A 16,576-nucleotide genomic window follows, 5' to 3' on the forward strand; every position below is an offset into this window, starting at 1 on the left:
AGGGACGGTTCAGCAGGCTAGACTTAAAGGTAGTTCGCTGGTAAGTTGCTAGCCAAAAGGGATCCAGAACGAATGGTCTTTGGCTGACCCAACACCGGTGGAGTGGAGTGGGGGGAGACGATCCTGGGGAGCAGAAATGCTGAGGTCAGGACTCGGAGAACTACTTTAACTTAGTATCTATCTAACTAGTAATTGGTACTCTGTATGGAGTACGGAGAGTGTGTACGTGTAAGGAGTCGCTGAGGATGTCTAATAAAGATGCTGGAGATACTGAATGTGTCTGTCTCACTCTGGGTAAAAGTAAGGCAGGTACTAATGTTACCTATTGTCTGTTTTACAGTTTACTGGTCTTGGGAGACTGGTTAGGTGAACATCCCCTCCATAGACTGCTGAACACATCATGATTATTGCTTTCAGTGGCTTGAAGTCCTCCACCTCGACGTCAACTAGGAGACATTGTACTACTGTATCACTAGTGTATTGTCGCAGAGCCCAAGTAACTGCCTTGCCTTACACAAATATCTACCTAGTCATCTACTCATTATTGTCTAGGTAATTTAGCTTGGGAACAAACCCTTGCTTGCTGTCTACTCCTCCTTGAGTCGGTGCAACCTATCTTACTGTACGTGCTGGCCTAAAGCTCGCCACCTGACAGTCGTAAGCAATCCGCTGATTCCGCTCGAATGCTTTGGATAATACCTATCAGACATGATATCCCTCACACGACGGGCCGCGGAGGCCACACAAATCATTACGGGGGAATTTGGTAATAGTCAAATAATAATATTAATTACTGACTGCCGCAATACCACGATACCAGCGTCAAAACGAGGCTTGCAGTTTGCCCACAGTAAGCACGTGACGTAGCCGTTATTGCTGATAAGGTGGTACTCCTCGTCATTCGTCGAAGCACACGCATTAATATTGCCAGTCAAGTCACCAGTTCACGGTAAAGAGGCCTTTTTTTGAAGTTCTGCAAGCATTGTACGAGGTGAGCGAATCGACCTGCAGTGTTAGTACGTAGTATGTACCCTGAGGCTGGAGAATGGAGAGCGCGACCAGTCGCGTGATCATACTTTGAGTGGCGAGAATACTCTGTAGCAGTGATGGACAATGTAGATACTCCGGCCCACCGGAATATTTACAGCATGATCCAATTCGATCACCATTAAATATGCTGTGAGGCTCATACCTAGTAGTGTTGGAGGAGCTTCAACGGTGCAATCAGAGGCCTATTGACATTCGTATGGTCTCTTATTTTGGATAGTATCGATTTCTTCCGTCGTTATGCTACCTGCAATAGAGCAAGAGCCGATGACGGATTTTACCCAGCTTGAACTCACGTTCATACCGAATGGCAGCAATTGGTTCATCTATTCTGAAAATCCTTGACATCGCGTTATCCGGATACTCGGAAATATGAGCAGTATTGGAATGTATGCCATTATTCAATGAGTAATGCAACAGGCCTGCACATACTTGGAAGAGTCACCCATCTTTCCAAGATTTATATCTCTTGGGCATGGAGTACGATCATCGAATCTGGACATTATTTTCGGTATCATTATGTGCTTTACTAATAATTGAGTATTCACGAATCCTCCATGGTCTCTCGGTACAGACAGGGAACATTCTGTTCTTTGCCATGTCTATTAGCGAACATGGAAGATCTTAAAGCTCAGTAATGCCCATTAGGGAAATACGCTCCGAGTGTTCAATATAGCCAGAATTACTCTGTAAAGTAAGTACCTAGGGTCCACCCTACAACCTAAGGCATGGTTCATCGCTTAGCTCGCCAATAGTCTCCTTTCCATAGGTATGATCCACAGTAACCCAGTATCCTGGGCCACTGACCAGTCCCACAATATTCAGGATACTTACAGCGCAGACGGTTTGGGGGTTCAGTACAGATATCTACTTGAATCAGATACCGACAAGCTTACAGATATCATTATAAGCTCGTAGCTCGCGATTTAGGTCGTACTAACTGGCAGCGCCATGCGGCTTGATTACTCGGGCTGGCCATTGGAAGGGAAACCCTGGCATGTTGACACATTACCGGAGCAATTAGAATGGTTCAAACAATTGATTCCCTTGAAAAGAAAACCCTGCTAATTGCTCCGAAAAAAACCAAGGATATCCCAGACGTAAAACATGCGCTCGTAATTGTCCCATCATTTACACTCGAGAAAACGCCGATTTGGCAGAACATAGTTCCCTTGAAAATTGCTTTTTTTGGGGTTGTGAGAAGTACACTTTTTGTTGAACTATCGCTCTCGGTGATACTTCCAACATGACCCAGCTGCCATTTCACTGAAACGCATTTAAGCAGCGAGCTCACGGATCTTCTGCTCAACGCGAGCCTTCCTCTCCTCGTAGGACAGCTTGGTCTTTCTGAACTTCTTGCTCTCGGCCTTCCACTCCTCCTTGGACTTCTTGGGCTCCTCGTCCTCGTCCTTCTTGAAGGGGTCCTCACGGATGGCCTTGTGAGCCTCAGTGTAGATGTCCTCGAGGTCACCGGCGTCGATCTCGTTCTCAATGTACTTGGCGAACTGGCTGCGGTAGCGCTCCTCATCGTCGTCGGCGAGGGTCTCCATGTACTCAGAGACGTGGCCACCGAAGATGTAGTTGCGGAGGGTCTCAGCGTCGAGCTCCTCGGACTCGATGTCGAAACCGGGGAAACGGTTCTCAGAGTGGGGGATGAAGATACCACCGTCGGAAGCACCCTTCATGGCACCGAAGACACGGGCACCAGTGGAGGTACGGACAAGACCAACGTCGAGGAAGGCCTTGAAGGGGCGGCGGGTGCCATCATCGGTCTCGACGGCCTCGGTAAGCTTGTACTCACCATCGGCCTCCTCAACACCGGCGAACTGCTCGTCAAGGCCGAGCTTCTTGAGGGTACGGCGGGCAAGGAGCAGACCGGTGGCATAGGCGGCAGCCCAGTTGGTCAGACCCTGGGTGATACCATAGCGCTTGAGCTCGTGGGAGTAGGCGCTGGCGAACACCTTATCACCGGTGATCTCAGAGTAGACGATCTGGGTGATGATGTCGCGGTTGGTGAAGCGCACAACGAGACGGTACTTGGGAGCGTTGTACTTGTTCTTGGCCTGGGTGATCAGGCGCTTACGGGCATAGTAGTCGGTCTTGCCCTCTCTGCGGCGGCGGTACTTGGTCTGGTAGCGACTGTGGTAGAGATTATTAGTTCTGCGGTTTCCAGAATGATAATTACACACACAAGACTCACCTGTAGTACGCGCTGTTCTTGACGAGCTTGTGGAAAGGCTACAAGAAAAAAAACCCCCGAGTCAGCAATTTGCGCTTCAGAAACATTCAACCACAGGCGTCCGAAGCATCTTGCAAAGACCCGTTCTCCGTCCCCCACAGCGACCAACGAGAAAAAAAAAAAATTTTTGCCGGTCGCGAGGACGATTTCATTGAAAGGTGAACAATGCAGCAGGTGCTATCATTCACCTGAAACAACAATAAGACTCACCATCTTGACTGTTGCCGCGATTTGAAGACCGAGTTGTCGACGTTGGCTGCAGAGGAGGACTGAAGAGGTTGGAAATTTCGTGGGCTGACTTTGTGGATGGTTTCGCTTAGCGTGGCTGCATCCCAGCGCAAAATTGAGGTTGGCCACGAGCGGGGGAGAACACAACAGAGTACGGAGTACAGACAGCACTATGCAGTATCGGTAGACAGTTCAAACAGTAATATGAATAACACTGCATTATTCTAATAAATTCGAAATATTGCACATGGGGAATATGAACCAAAGGAGAATTATCTACAAAAAGGATATCTATCACATTTGGCGCAGTATTTCCGTTGCAGTTTCTTTCGGCTCAAAGCTTGGCTTTGTCCCCAGCGTCTAGCAATTGCAGGCCAGTGATCTTCTCTAATTCTCTGATAGCATCCTGTGTCCGGCCGAGATTGACCTTGATTGTTCGCAATCCAGCCTTCTTTGCGGCCTTCAAGTTCTCCCCGATGTCATCGAGGAAAACAACATCCGAAGGCGTAACCCCTTGCAAACCTTTGTTCTTCGCCAATGTGTCCATCTCCTTCAGCGCAGCTGCATAGATCTTGGGATCTGGCTTCCTGAGTCCCGTATGCGCCGATGAGATGAAAAAGTCAAATTGCGACTTGACGCCGTTTGAGTCACTGTTATAAGGATGTCCATCAGGGAATATGACCGTATTTGACAGAGCGCCAATAATGAACTGCCCTGACGCTTTCAGCTTTTGCAGCGCTGGGTACATGTATGGGTCTGGGGTCCTTGACACTCGCATCATCTCCCAGAAGAGCCATTCTGCGTCAATTTCGGGCAACGGAGGTGCCGATGTTGGCACACCGGTTGTTTGCTTCTCCTGCAGTCTCTCATGGAACTGTTTCCATAAATCTGGGTTTCGTAGATCTCCGTTGAACTCTTTGAAGAAGTCCGCATCCAGTTTGATCTCGCCTCGCTCGAGCTTGTGCCAGCTGCCGTTTGGCGATGTGCGCGAGATACTGAAATTTACCCATCCCTTGGGGATGTTGTTTGCCAGCTCGTAGTCCAGAATGGCTTGAAAGGGAGAAACGACCTAGCCTTCATCAGGAAAGTCTTCAAAGATTATGGTTATTATTCGGCAGCCTTACACACACTCCTCCAATATCGAAGAGTAAGCCCACAGGCTTTTTGATTTCGAGCATGACGCAGAATACAATGGAAGAAAGTCTTGTGATGTCTTAATGGAGAGCTTTTGTCAGCCTTCAGTTAACCAAGTTACTCCGTATCAGCTTGCTGGGCTGAGGCCGGTATTTGTTACTACGGGTAGCAACCAGGCCAAAAGGTGGATTGCCGAGGTTAGAAGTAGAGCGTAAGCCATCTACCTCTCCAATGATCTCACAAAGGCCGAGGAAGTACTTGTATGATCACTACTTATTTTGACCACCTCTGCTTTCGCATGATTGCAAGTCGCGAATTATAATGAAGACAATTGCAACCTAGGAAAGATCATTGGATCCAACAGTGAGAATGTAGTAAGAGGTTCGCATCACGTGATCTGTTATCGATAGCGAGATTCCACGCGCGGAGCTGTTTGCGCGATCTGTTCGGTGTCGACTTGAGGACGCAGGTGTCGATATGGGGCAATGGATGCAAGTCGAACTGTCTTCGAACTGAAATCAGCATTTATCAGGGCGCAGGTGCGGATTCTGTCAGAGAGCCTTGAGCCACCGGAAGATTGGAGAATCTACGCGACTGAGTCGGAAGAAGATGAGTTGAGTGTTAAGGCGGTTCAGGATGCGCTGCAGAAATGTGAGTCTGTCCTAGGCTTAGTCCTTTGCTGCCTGCACTGCATGGTGTCCTCGAGATGAAATCAATGCGAAGTCATCTCAATATATACCATAGATTTTAACGTTTTTCTAGTGAATGGAGCCTTGAAACAGCACAATCGCATCATCTACTCTTCTCAAGCAATTCAACACGTCGCGCAACAGATAACAAGCCTTTACTGGTCTTTAGTTAGTCAGGCCACACACAATGTTGGCTTTTCCGACAAGCGGTTGGAGACAACAGTAGATTTGTGCAGTCACCTGTGAGTTCCGCGATACGGATACCTTTCAGCCCACCTTGCTGACATACCGCAGCAATATTACTCAATTGCCCGCGGAATTAGAGGACCAACACGCAAGTGAGGAGGAGCGGTTAAGGTTCGAAAATCACAAGATATAGGTTCCATTTCATCTGGCTAATGGTCGTGGCACAGATATCAGGAGCTACGAGAACGGCTTATGCGTCTAGACACCCAGCGACAACAGCGACACCGGCGCCTTGACCAGTTGAGGCGATTACAGAAATTACTGGAACCTTTCACCGCGCCTCAGAACAATATCCAGCCCAACCTTGTCACGAGAGACGGAGAGCTTGTTCAAGAGTTGGAGAAAATGCGAATGCTTGTTGCCCGGGTCGGCGGCCGGATTGAGCAGAGTAAGGAGAGAAAGACCTCGGAAAGGGACCCGCCTTATGCATTAGGGGCAGATGAGAAGCTGGCAGCGCTTCTCAACATGACATGAGCAGACCTGAACTCAAACTAGGCAGAGGTCAGATAGGAAGACTCCAAGAAACCGGCCTAGACGGAGACTATCTCTGTTATTCCGAAGTAAGGCAGAAGACATTCAAAGCTTAGTACTCTGTAGGTTGTATCATATTCCCGGTAGAAAATGACAGATGCGGTTGCTATTTTTATGTTATTGAAGGGTTGCAAGGGGGTTTGGAGGGAAAACCTGGGGGAGATTGACTGCAGCGGCACGGCCAATTCACATACAGCAGGTGCTATCGACATAATAAAGAGAAAGTCATGAAACTAATGGACTACTTTCCTGCGAGTCATCATCGTCATCTACTCCTACCTCTCGTAATTTATCCTTTATCGCCCCTCACTTAGTGTGGAGCAATCATCCAGATACTTTTTACCCCAGAGCTTCCATCATCAACCACTTCCTATCAACTGGCAACATGAAAGGGATGGAGAATGATGATTCCAGTGCTCTAGTTACCTTCACCAGTGAAGATGATCGGAGTTGTGTTTCCGAAACTCCGGCGCTTGACTGCTTCGGTGATGGCGTCCCTCCAGCTTCCCCCAAGCTTGACTACCCCCCTCTAGCATCTCCGGCACCGCGAGAGCTCGAGCTGGATTCTTCTCTTACACAGGCATCCCCGGAGGAGCTCCTTTCCGTTGTGCCACTTACCGATAGTCCACTTTGTCAGACCCGTCAATCCGGCACCATCGACGCGTCTACTTCCCCCGCGGATTCCAAGGCACCTTTCGTGCGTGGACATCGCCGTCGTTCCACCCACGTTAGTCGTGGTGACCTTGAGAAATTTAGGAAGGAAGTTCTAGGTATTGTTGAAGATCCTTCTCTCTGGTGTGAGGAGATTGGCGGATCTCCAGCAAGCATCGATCCGTCTACGCTCGACGAATTGAACACAGCTTTCGCTTCCGCGAGTATGTCCATGAACAGCGGCAGTGGTATTCCTAGCAACAACCCTGGTTCGGGCATGTTCTCTAATTACGTCGACAACACCGGTAACTCCGCAAATTTGCCTAACTCTTCTCGTCAGTCGATGTCCCCCGCCATGCCGAGCCCCTCGACTCAGGTCAATGGTGGTGGAATGCCCGGTATGAACGCTGGCATACCTATGAATGCGGGCCATCAAATGGATCTTCATCATCTGTATGAGATGGTGTTGGAGCTGAGTGAGGTTTTGAAGAACAACCGCGAGACGACCAAGAGCATTGTATCTACTGCGGAGGAAATCATGGTACGTTGGACGGATCGTGAAGGCTACACTGTAGCTCTGCGAATCTGCTGTTTGGGTGTTTCGCTGACAGAGATTGCAGAAACGTGCCTCTTCTGAGGGAACTACTCCCAGCTTGCAGCAGGTCAATGGTGAAATTTCCGGTAGGAACCCAAGTCTACCATTGTCCGTCCAGATTAGAAGCCGCTGACAGTCTCTACGTTAGCTGCCCGTATTGCCGAACTCGAACGTGCCCTCGCGAAGGAGAAGCGCCTTGTGGAAATTTTGAAGCAGGAGCAGTTTGAGAACACCAAACTGATCGGGGAATACGAAGCAGCTGTTGGGACCATGGTCGAACAGATCCGCAACTACTGTCAGAACAATAACATGAACTACCTGGCCCAGAAACGCCACTACAACAATCTGCTCCAGGCCGAACGCGACGCTCATCTGGAAAGTCGTCTCGACCGCGATCATTGGCATGCTCAGACCATGAAGTGCGCTGAGATGATTCGCACCGCCTACCGCCTTCGCTGCGAAGAGGAAGAGCTGCCCATCCGCATCGTCTCTGGTCTACAGAACGAGGTACGCGCGTATCGCAATGCCCTTGGTATGGAGCCAGAGAAACCAGAGGAAGAGTATGGTTGGGAAATTCTTAAGGATGTGCCTCCAAGCGTTGACTAAACGCGATGGTCGTCCGCATTCCGCGAGTACACGCTTTGGATTCAACGAGTTATGACAGTCCTCTTTTGCTTGCTTGATGGATAAGGCGTTCTTGGGAGCAAATCTTGGATGGCTGCGGAATTTCCTGGTGAAGATACCCATCTCTGCAATGCTTATCTCTACGGTCTCTTCGTTCGTTCACTCTTAACTTTGCCGGCGATGGTCGTTCAGTGTCTGGGTTTCTGGAAATCTGGAGAATCCTGGTTGATATCCATGATTTTGGAAATTATCTTGACTCTTGAGCATCCCAACGCGACAGGCGCTTTGATTGAATTCAATACATTGCCTATCTGCTGCTAGCAGCAGTAATTGCAGCCTTGTACCATTTCCAATTGATCCCGAGTCGAATCGTAGGATCCTTCCAGCTCTGGCTTATCAATATCGTACATGACTCACCAAAGTAAGGTTATTATGCTGGCCATCTAATCCAAAGTTCAATCGGTGTAAAAGACTTCGTCCAGGACTTTCCACCACCCAGGACCCTCTGCACTGCCCACAGCGCCAGGAATGGGACTTTCCTGCAAGTAAGAACACATCAGCATCGTCCAGTTGTCTAGGTTCGTAATGTCAGTCAGCTGAACCAGCATACCTGCATCCCATCAGTCATGGCCCACCACTCGCGCACTTTTGGATTCGCCCTCATCTTCTCCATATCGGCCTCATAATCGTCGCCGACGTACTTGAACGTCGCAAATAACGTGCGCTCATTGTCGAAGAATATCGAGTCTACGTAATCACTTATATCAGCTAGGCCCCGAGAACCTATATGGGAAGTCCCCTACGCACAGTCTCTGATATTGCAATCCTTGATCTGCTGCAGGACCTCGGGCCATACGTTCGCGTGGCATTCTTTGTAGGCCGCGACGGCGGAGGGCTTCAGATGGACGATTTGCGCGATGCGGCGGACTGGTGCCATTTTGGGCTGGTGAGATGGGCCGTTTCGGTTGAGGTGAGATGATGTATCTATGCGATGCTAGCTATTTGATATTGGGAAGAATGGAGAAGGAATTTGTTGATCTGTTCTGATTGTGATGCCCCTCCTTGGGGATATGGGGTAGGACTCCGCTCGGGATGCTTTGACCCGAGATTATTAGATTATGTGGGGAATATATACGTTTGCGAGACCCTGATGGTGATTCTCAAAGGTCGACAAGGTTTTATGTACGGGTGAGGATCTTTTGGAGGTACTAGCATGTGTATGTTTCAGGATCATGAAATCTTCATTAAGACTATTAATCATCTCAAGGTGATATGTAAAAGGTTCCAGATTGTATCCCAAACGCCGATATATGTATCGCTAATCATCCCAGGTATCTAAAATGCAAGTTGAACGAGGAATCATGTAGGAGGCTCTATCGTAACAGTTCGTATTGTGGTCATTGCTGCATCATCTGGGATTTCGGTACTGGTCGAATCCACGAAACGGCCAGGTTGGCGGCGATGGAGATGACGCCGATGATCCAGAGGGACCGGCTGTAGTGCGTCTCATTGTATCGGAAGATGATGGCGAAGATGATTCCACCAAGGTTTCCCATGCCGCCCACAGCACCGGAGACGACACCTGCAGAGACAGATTTTTTAGCAAGTGGCACTTCAGGGAGAGGACGGAAGACGGGTAGCTTACCATTCGCGAAGGGATGAACATGAGGTACGACGGCAAAGTTGGCGCCATTGCATGCTTCCAGAAAGAATGCCAGTCCGGCAGTGAGACCGAACATAGTTGCTTCAGATCTGGGATTGGTGAGGCCAATGGCCAGTTGAAAAGCACCCATGACAACACCGAGGAAAGAAAGAAGAAGTTTCTTCGACCATACGGCCCCTGTGTACTTGTACAGCATGTCTGCAATGAATCCACCAGCAGGACGGAAAACAACGTTGAGAAGACCGAACATTGCTGCCCAGCGGCCGGACTCGGTTTGGCCCATGTGAGGGAAGTTCTTGGAATAGAATTCGCCCAGAATGGAGTTTATAGCGAGCTCAGATCCAAAGGAACAGGCATATGGGATGGCAACAGCGGCCGTGGACAGACTGAGAAGGACGTTCATGACCTCCTTGCGGCTAGGGGCAACCACAGTGTCTGTTCTGAGAATGTCAACCTGTCCAACAGCTTGAGCTTCAGGATCGACCATCTGAGGTGTCTGGATGCCCTTCTTCTCCGATTGAGGAGTGGATAGATTGATGGACGGAGGACCAGAAGGGTGGGTAGAGGGGCTGCCTGACATGAGGTTGATGATATTGGCTTGGGATTCATTGCTCTCCTTCATCCAGATGTGGCGCTCCGACCATTTGCCAGTAGGGGTATCATCGCATATGAACAGCATGCAGAGAGCCAGGACGACGATGATTATGAATGGGACAATGTACGCAACGCGCCATGCTTTATGCGGTGCGAGGCCTTGAGAGTGAATAAGGGAGTCGTAGATGGCAGGCATGACGAAACTGAGGAAAAATGTCAGCGAGGCCCACGGACGTAGATCTATCCGGGCGAGCGGCTTACTATGTGATTCCACCTCCAGCATTACCCCAGCCTGCGGCCAGAGAGTTGGCAGTTCCCACAATGTTCTTATCGAAGAAACCGGTGCACCATACTTGGCAAGGGACAAATGTACCACCAAGAATGCCAACGAAGAAACGCAGCGCGATCAAACCATTAGGGGTGGTCACCAGACCAGCCATAGCTGTAGGAATAGAGCCACAAAGCAAGAGGCCGATGAAAACAAGTCGAGGCCCGAAGCGGTCACATAGCGGCCCAGCGATGAAACGAACAAGGAATCTGTGCCTGTCAGCGGTGGGCTCCCATGGACCTATCCGTTCAATTCTTACGTAGCCAGAAGAGCAACGATATTCGAGTTTGCGACTTGTTGCTGTGTCATATGAAGATCTTTGCGAATGGTCACCGTCAACTAGGCAGCCATTCTCAGTCAATTGTTCCGCGTTTCCAAGCGCTTCCGGTATAGTAGACCATTGACTTACCAGAGGTGGAAATGCATACCATGACAGAAATGCAACCATGAAGCCAAGCCATGAGAAGAAGAATACCCGGCCATACCGGTCGAAGGGATTGAGGACTGGTATCGACCTCGCTTTTCGGTTACTGGGGTTGATTTCCGGTGAGACGACAAGTAATTTGAGTGAGTCCATCATTGCCCGAAGTGCCTCCCCTGGCAGTTGGTCGGCGTATAACCGAGAGTAGACAAAACAGACAGTAAATATGGACCGATTGAGTGCGCAATGAGCCACTAGTTATTCCAAGACGAGTAGAGTAATGAAGTAATTCACTGAGGATGTATAGGAAGCTTGAAATTGTGTAGATATATACGGCGGACTGTCATAGACAGGAGCAATGGCTATATAAGATGATGCCTGAGAGGCAATGAAAGGTGTACCAGAAAAACAAACGACGTAAGTGCTGAGATATCTTGATTCTCATGTGTGGCAAGCCTAAAGCATCAGCTATCTACAAGGAGTGTTGCACTGCTTCGAGACCATGTCGCTACATGGCTTATGACGGAGGCGTCTCCTCCGTATAGATTAGATCTGAGGGAGCTGCTTGTCCGTTCGATATTCGTAACGGATAAGCAAAGATGAGAAAAGATAATGTCAACCATATCTGCCCCAGTTTAACTGGATGATCCACATGCCTTTTCCGAGGGCGTAGTTCCTGACAATTAGAGTCATATTATTGGGCTGTCATCCGTCCAATACCTTGGTAACCCATTTTTGATTCACAGATAATCTGATATAATTAGATATCTGATAGACGGTCTGAAAAGGGTTACCGGGCAGCTAGCCCGCGTGCCAGCCAATGCACTGCAGAGATAAGGGTTCGATAAGAGCCAAATCTGGAGTCAGCGTTTCCCAGTTCGGACCGCCCCTGATATCAGGACACTGATAGCGTCTGTATTGGTAATCGCTGATCCCGCAGCCATCTTGAGCCTACTGCTTCGACAGAATGGCTGCCAGAACATGGAACCAGGAAGGAAGAAACCGTGTGAGATCATGGTCAAGACCATGGGCGAGGATGAGCCGGAGGTGTTGATAACCGAATTTCCCGCCATTGGACAGCTCCCCGGATAATGACGCCCTCAGAACCTTCCATGTGCTTGGAAGAGACAGATAGTGCCAGCATTGCCTTGTGTCACAGCCTCAGAGGACATCACTCGAACCCAGACTGATAGACGAAAATGCTGACGGTTGACAACGAGCTCCGCGGAAATATGAAGAAGAGATGCTCTCCTTTTAAGGCAGCGGTGGAGACAAAAGTGGGCGATTCTAGTGGGGGACCGAGATAAGACCAGGAATTGTCTCGACCGTGGTCTATCTGAATCGAAGTGGCAGTTTGAAAAGTAAAAAGCGATAACTTAGATAGGGGAAGATAAGAAACGATCAGCGGTGAACCAATCAGTCGGGCGCACCTGGTTAATGGTTGGTGCACGTGATTGGTGTTACCCTAATGCTGATACCATTCCTGCCTCAGTTTATTCAGGCGCCAAAAAACCCTCTCCGACAGCAATCAATTTTTTTAGGGAGGCATTTTCGATGTGTACTGATATATTGCGGGATTTAGCTCTCCATGGAACGGAATATGCGACATTTGCAAGGATGGTATACATAATCATTCTGATCATAATCAACTATATTGTATGCTAAAGGTCAAGGATATCTGTGCAACTCGTAATACATGCAAACAGAGCAAGTAAAAAAGACCCCATAATAATGACAACCGGTACGCCTCATTCTGTATGCCATATTAATGCTACCAATCGATGATATTTGCCGCTTGTGTGGTCGGCGCTTGCGTACTGATATCACGCGCCTTCTTGCCCCTCATGCCCTTGTACCTCTTGTCGACCTTCTGGAACGGGTCTGGGGCTTCCCCCTTCTTCACCTTCCATTTCTCAGTTCCCAGAACTGAATCTAGTTCCTCGACGGGCGGCAGCTTCATATACACCCAGCCGTCGTCGCGTTCCTCAACAGGGAAGGTCGCGATGTTCATGCTCTCGTCATTCGAGCACCGCCCTGCCTGCTCACCGTTGAGCTCAAAGTTGCGTTTGTGGTAAGGGCAAGAGACCCAATATTTACCCGCATCGTCATCGCCGATCAGACCATCAGACAGGACGAAGGCGCGTTTGTGTGGACACATTTGTTGCGTGGCGTAGTACTTGCCCTTGACCTTGAAGATGGCCAACTGAGTATCCCCGCGCTTGATGTTAGCCGAGGAAATTTGCGGGTGCTCATCTGAAAAGTAATTGGCTTCGAGGACAGGCTGCCATGACAGACTCGACCACTGGTGACCCTTGAAGTCCTCGTTTGCAGAGTCCTTGGGCCAGTATGCGGGTCGCTGCTGTTCACGTTCTTTGATGACATCAACCGTGTCGACAGTCTCGTCGCTGTTGGCGAACTGTTGAAAGTATTTGCGTCGCTTAGGATTGCGGACTGTCTCAGTCCACTCGCAAAAGTAGCTGTTCACCAATTCTTCCATCTGTTGTTCCATCTCAGCTCCAATCCCCAACTTGTCATCAATGATCACCTCTCGGAGATAGTTGATTCCCCCGGGGAGGTTCTCAATCCACCGGGCAGTGCGCTGTAGTTTGTCTGCCGTTCTGATATAGAAGATGAGATATCGATCAATGATAGGAATGACTTTCTCAGGAGGCACATCTTTCGCAAGCAATTCGGAATGCCGAGGTTTGGCGCCTCCATTGCCACCAACGAAAATGTTAAATCCCTTTTCGGTTGCAATCAATCCAAAACTGATCAGAAATTAGCTGCATGTACCTTTAATCTCTAAGAATGACCTTGAACTTACTCCTTGTTCTGAGCCTCGGCACACTCTCTGACACAACCAGATACCGCTCCTTTGAGCTTGTGAGGTGACCGAATACTCTTGTACCGCTCCTCCAGTCGGATCGCCATTCCAACACTGTCGCCGATACCGAATCGGCACCATGTAGTTCCGACACAGCTCTGATAGAATACGTCAGCTAAGAAATATGAACTTAAACGGGTGGCAGTACCTTGATTGTTCGGAGCGACTTGGCATAAGCATGACCACTCTCCATTCCCGCATCGACGAGCTCCGTCCAGATGTCAAGTAGATCTTGCTTCTTGGCACCAAACAAGTCAATACGCTGGCCTCCTGTAATCTTGCAGTAGAGGTCATATTTCTTCGCCACTTGCCCAATGGTGATCAGCTTATCCGCAGTGATCTCACCACCAGGAACTCGCGGAACCACAGAGAACGTTCCGTTTCTCTGGATGTTGGCAAGGAATCGGTCATTTGTCTCTTGAAGGTCATGGAGCTCCTTGTCCATGATGTGCTGGTTGAACAAACTCGAAAGAATGGATGCAATGGCAGGTTTGCAAATCTCGCAGCCAAGAGAGTCCGGCTTCCGCCCCACGGCCTGCATGACATCGACGAACGTTTTCAGTCTCTTGACAGCGATTACAGTATAGAGATCGGCTCGCGAATAAGGGATGTGCATGCAGACTATTTTCTGGTCAGAGCAAATCAATGGAGTTATTTTGTCAGACACTTACGATGGTTCGATACTTCTTGACCCATGTCCAGCATGGCCTTGTTGAAAATCGACTGCACCAATGGCATACAGCCACCACAACCACTCCCTGCTTTCGTGCACGACTTAATCTCGCCAATAGACTTGCATGTACCACTCTTGACATTTTCAACGATGTCCCCTTTTGTGACATTGTGGCACGAGCATATTTGGGCGTCGTCGTCTCTGTGGTGTTCGTGTTAGTGCCTATTCCTGTCCAGCATGCAAGCGCAAGACTTACAAATCATCGGCAGTCTCTTCGCCGTCCTTCTGGGCTCCAAGGATAAATTGACTGGGAGGTACTTCAAGAGGCCTCTGGCTCTTTACCATCTGGTTCAATTTCACATAGTCCTTGGTGTCGCCAATCATCATACCTCCAAGCAAGTACTTCCCATCCATTGTGAACAAGTACTTCTTGTAAACTCCGGCGAAGGGATCCTTGTATGTCAATGCCTTGACATTTGGTTCTCTGTCGCCATCAGAGCTCCTCACCGATCCATCGACAATTGACGGCCGTCGCCCCGGAAGGAATTTAGGCCCGTCTCTGTCGGCAAAGAAGTCTCCGAAGCTGGCCACATCAACACCAAGAAGTTTCAGCTTTGTGCTCAGATCGGGGCGCTTGAAGCTTTTTGGCTCCTTATCGGGATTGGTCAAGTTGAAGGAAAGCACATCGGCCATTTCGATTCCAGGTGCGATAATTCCGAACGTCTGGTTCTCCCAACTAGCACATTCGCCAATGGCATAGATATCGGGAACGGACGTTTGTAAACTATTCAAGTCAGTTCGGAGTAGATACCCGAAAGAACAATAGGTACTGACCTTTCATTGATAACAAAACCTCCCCGTCCAGAGCACTGAATGCCGGCAGGAGCTCCCAGCTCATCTCTGGGTCGCACTCCAATCTAGAGGCAAGTTTAGCAGAGTACTGATGGCACTCTTCAGTGGAGACTTACAGCAAAACAAATGCAGCAGCAGTCAATCTCTTCCCCGTCTTCAAAGGTGATGCCAGTCACATTATTGTCGTCATCCGTTTTGATCTTCGCGACCCGCTTCTCGTGTAATACGTCCAAGCCAAGCTCTCTTATCTTTCGGGTTACCAACGTGCCGGCATCGCCGTCGAGCTGCCGTGCCAGAACCCACTTGTTGCGGTCAATGAGTTTGACTTTTCCAAAATCCTCGAGATCTGTCATTGCTTTGGCTGCTTCCAGGCCCAACAAGCCTCCCCCTACGGTGACCCCGGTTTCACCCTTGTGTTTCGAAGCGAACTCGATCAGACGTTCTAGGTCCTGGATTGTTCTGTAAACAAAGATACCCTTGGCATTATAGCCTGGAGTGTGTGTTGGAAGTACTGCATCTGAGCCTGTAGCGAGGACCAGAATATCATAAGGGATGGTGTCGCCAGTTGAAGTCCTGACGGTCTTGTGGTCCGGGAAAATGTCTGTGACTTTGGTGTTGAGGTGATAGTCGAATGACCGGTCCCTGAACGACCCGTACTATGTAGAAGAGAGGAATATTAGTATCAGCTGAATGGAAGGTCTGGATATTTGATCGTTAAGTACTTACCCACTCCTTGGGATTGAGATACAAATCCTCGATCTTGCGATGTTCAAAAAAGGAGGAAAGTCCGACACGATTATAGGCAATGTGAGGCTCCTCCCCAATCACAACAATATCGTACTTGCGTCTCTCTGCATCTTGTTTGACAATTTTCTCACTATTAGATGGTATCGGTAGTTAGTAGACGATACTTCTTGAGATCGTTCCTTACCCATGGAGCCGGCAACATACATGAATGAGATCGCTACCATGCCCAACCCGACGACCACAATCTTTTGCCGTCGGTTCGGGTCATTGTGACGATAATCTAGATCTCCGACAGGTTCGACTCTCGCATGGGGTATGCCGTTGCTGATACTGCTGTGGACAGCGTCGCTGTTTCTGGAGCTGTCGATCAACGGCATCGTGACTATTGACTAAGCCTCAATGCCAGTATTGATCACAAGTCATTACCAGA

The 16,576-nt window shown here is 49.1% G+C and overlaps 7 protein-coding genes across 7 annotated transcripts; 2 read left to right on the forward strand and 5 right to left on the reverse strand.

The window, feature by feature from the left end:
* Window positions 1-2,324: 2,324 nt before the first annotated feature.
* Aud_008277 (60S ribosomal protein uL18) lies at window positions 2,325-3,499 on the reverse strand (the record flags this gene model as incomplete). The annotated part of the gene is made up of 3 exons (XM_043293154.1): window positions 2,325-3,186; window positions 3,248-3,285; window positions 3,497-3,499. 3 exons carry the CDS (start codon window positions 3,497-3,499, stop codon window positions 2,325-2,327), a joined length of 903 nt encoding a protein of 300 aa, XP_043149089.1.
* Window positions 3,500-3,848: 349 nt separating this feature from the next.
* On the reverse strand, window positions 3,849-4,692 carry Aud_008278 (HAD family hydrolase; the record flags this gene model as incomplete). The annotated part of the gene is made up of 2 exons (XM_043293155.1): window positions 3,849-4,583; window positions 4,639-4,692. The coding sequence occupies 2 exons, from the start codon at window positions 4,690-4,692 to the stop codon at window positions 3,849-3,851; spliced, it is 789 nt and encodes a 262-aa protein (XP_043149090.1).
* A 441-nt stretch (window positions 4,693-5,133) lies between these two features.
* On the forward strand, window positions 5,134-6,057 carry Aud_008279 (kinetochore subunit FTA4 family protein; the record flags this gene model as incomplete). Its single annotated transcript, XM_043293156.1, has 4 exons — window positions 5,134-5,299; window positions 5,411-5,579; window positions 5,632-5,694; window positions 5,751-6,057. 4 exons carry the CDS (start codon window positions 5,134-5,136, stop codon window positions 6,055-6,057), a joined length of 705 nt encoding a protein of 234 aa, XP_043149091.1.
* A 442-nt stretch (window positions 6,058-6,499) lies between these two features.
* On the forward strand, window positions 6,500-7,966 carry Aud_008280 (uncharacterized protein; the record flags this gene model as incomplete). Its single annotated transcript, XM_043293157.1, has 3 exons — window positions 6,500-7,306; window positions 7,386-7,446; window positions 7,509-7,966. 3 exons carry the CDS (start codon window positions 6,500-6,502, stop codon window positions 7,964-7,966), a joined length of 1,326 nt encoding a protein of 441 aa, XP_043149092.1.
* Window positions 7,967-8,439: 473 nt separating this feature from the next.
* On the reverse strand, window positions 8,440-8,921 carry Aud_008281 (L-rhamnose mutarotase; the record flags this gene model as incomplete). The annotated part of the gene is made up of 3 exons (XM_043293158.1): window positions 8,440-8,523; window positions 8,595-8,731; window positions 8,792-8,921. The coding sequence occupies 3 exons, from the start codon at window positions 8,919-8,921 to the stop codon at window positions 8,440-8,442; spliced, it is 351 nt and encodes a 116-aa protein (XP_043149093.1).
* A 460-nt stretch (window positions 8,922-9,381) lies between these two features.
* Aud_008282 (MFS transporter) lies at window positions 9,382-11,146 on the reverse strand (the record flags this gene model as incomplete). The annotated part of the gene is made up of 4 exons (XM_043293159.1): window positions 9,382-10,444; window positions 10,503-10,778; window positions 10,829-10,908; window positions 10,979-11,146. 4 exons carry the CDS (start codon window positions 11,144-11,146, stop codon window positions 9,382-9,384), a joined length of 1,587 nt encoding a protein of 528 aa, XP_043149094.1.
* Window positions 11,147-12,761: 1,615 nt separating this feature from the next.
* On the reverse strand, window positions 12,762-16,523 carry niiA (nitrite reductase niiA; the record flags this gene model as incomplete). The annotated part of the gene is made up of 9 exons (XM_043293160.1): window positions 12,762-13,758; window positions 13,815-13,972; window positions 14,023-14,495; window positions 14,546-14,748; window positions 14,804-15,331; window positions 15,382-15,464; window positions 15,516-16,055; window positions 16,126-16,276; window positions 16,351-16,523. The coding sequence occupies 9 exons, from the start codon at window positions 16,521-16,523 to the stop codon at window positions 12,762-12,764; spliced, it is 3,306 nt and encodes a 1,101-aa protein (XP_043149095.1).
* Between the last annotated feature and the right edge of the window lie 53 nt (window positions 16,524-16,576).

This window comes from Aspergillus udagawae (genome assembly GCF_001078395.1).
Source record: "Aspergillus udagawae IFM 46973 DNA, scaffold_6, whole genome shotgun sequence".
Taxonomy (NCBI): domain Eukaryota; kingdom Fungi; phylum Ascomycota; class Eurotiomycetes; order Eurotiales; family Aspergillaceae; genus Aspergillus; species Aspergillus udagawae.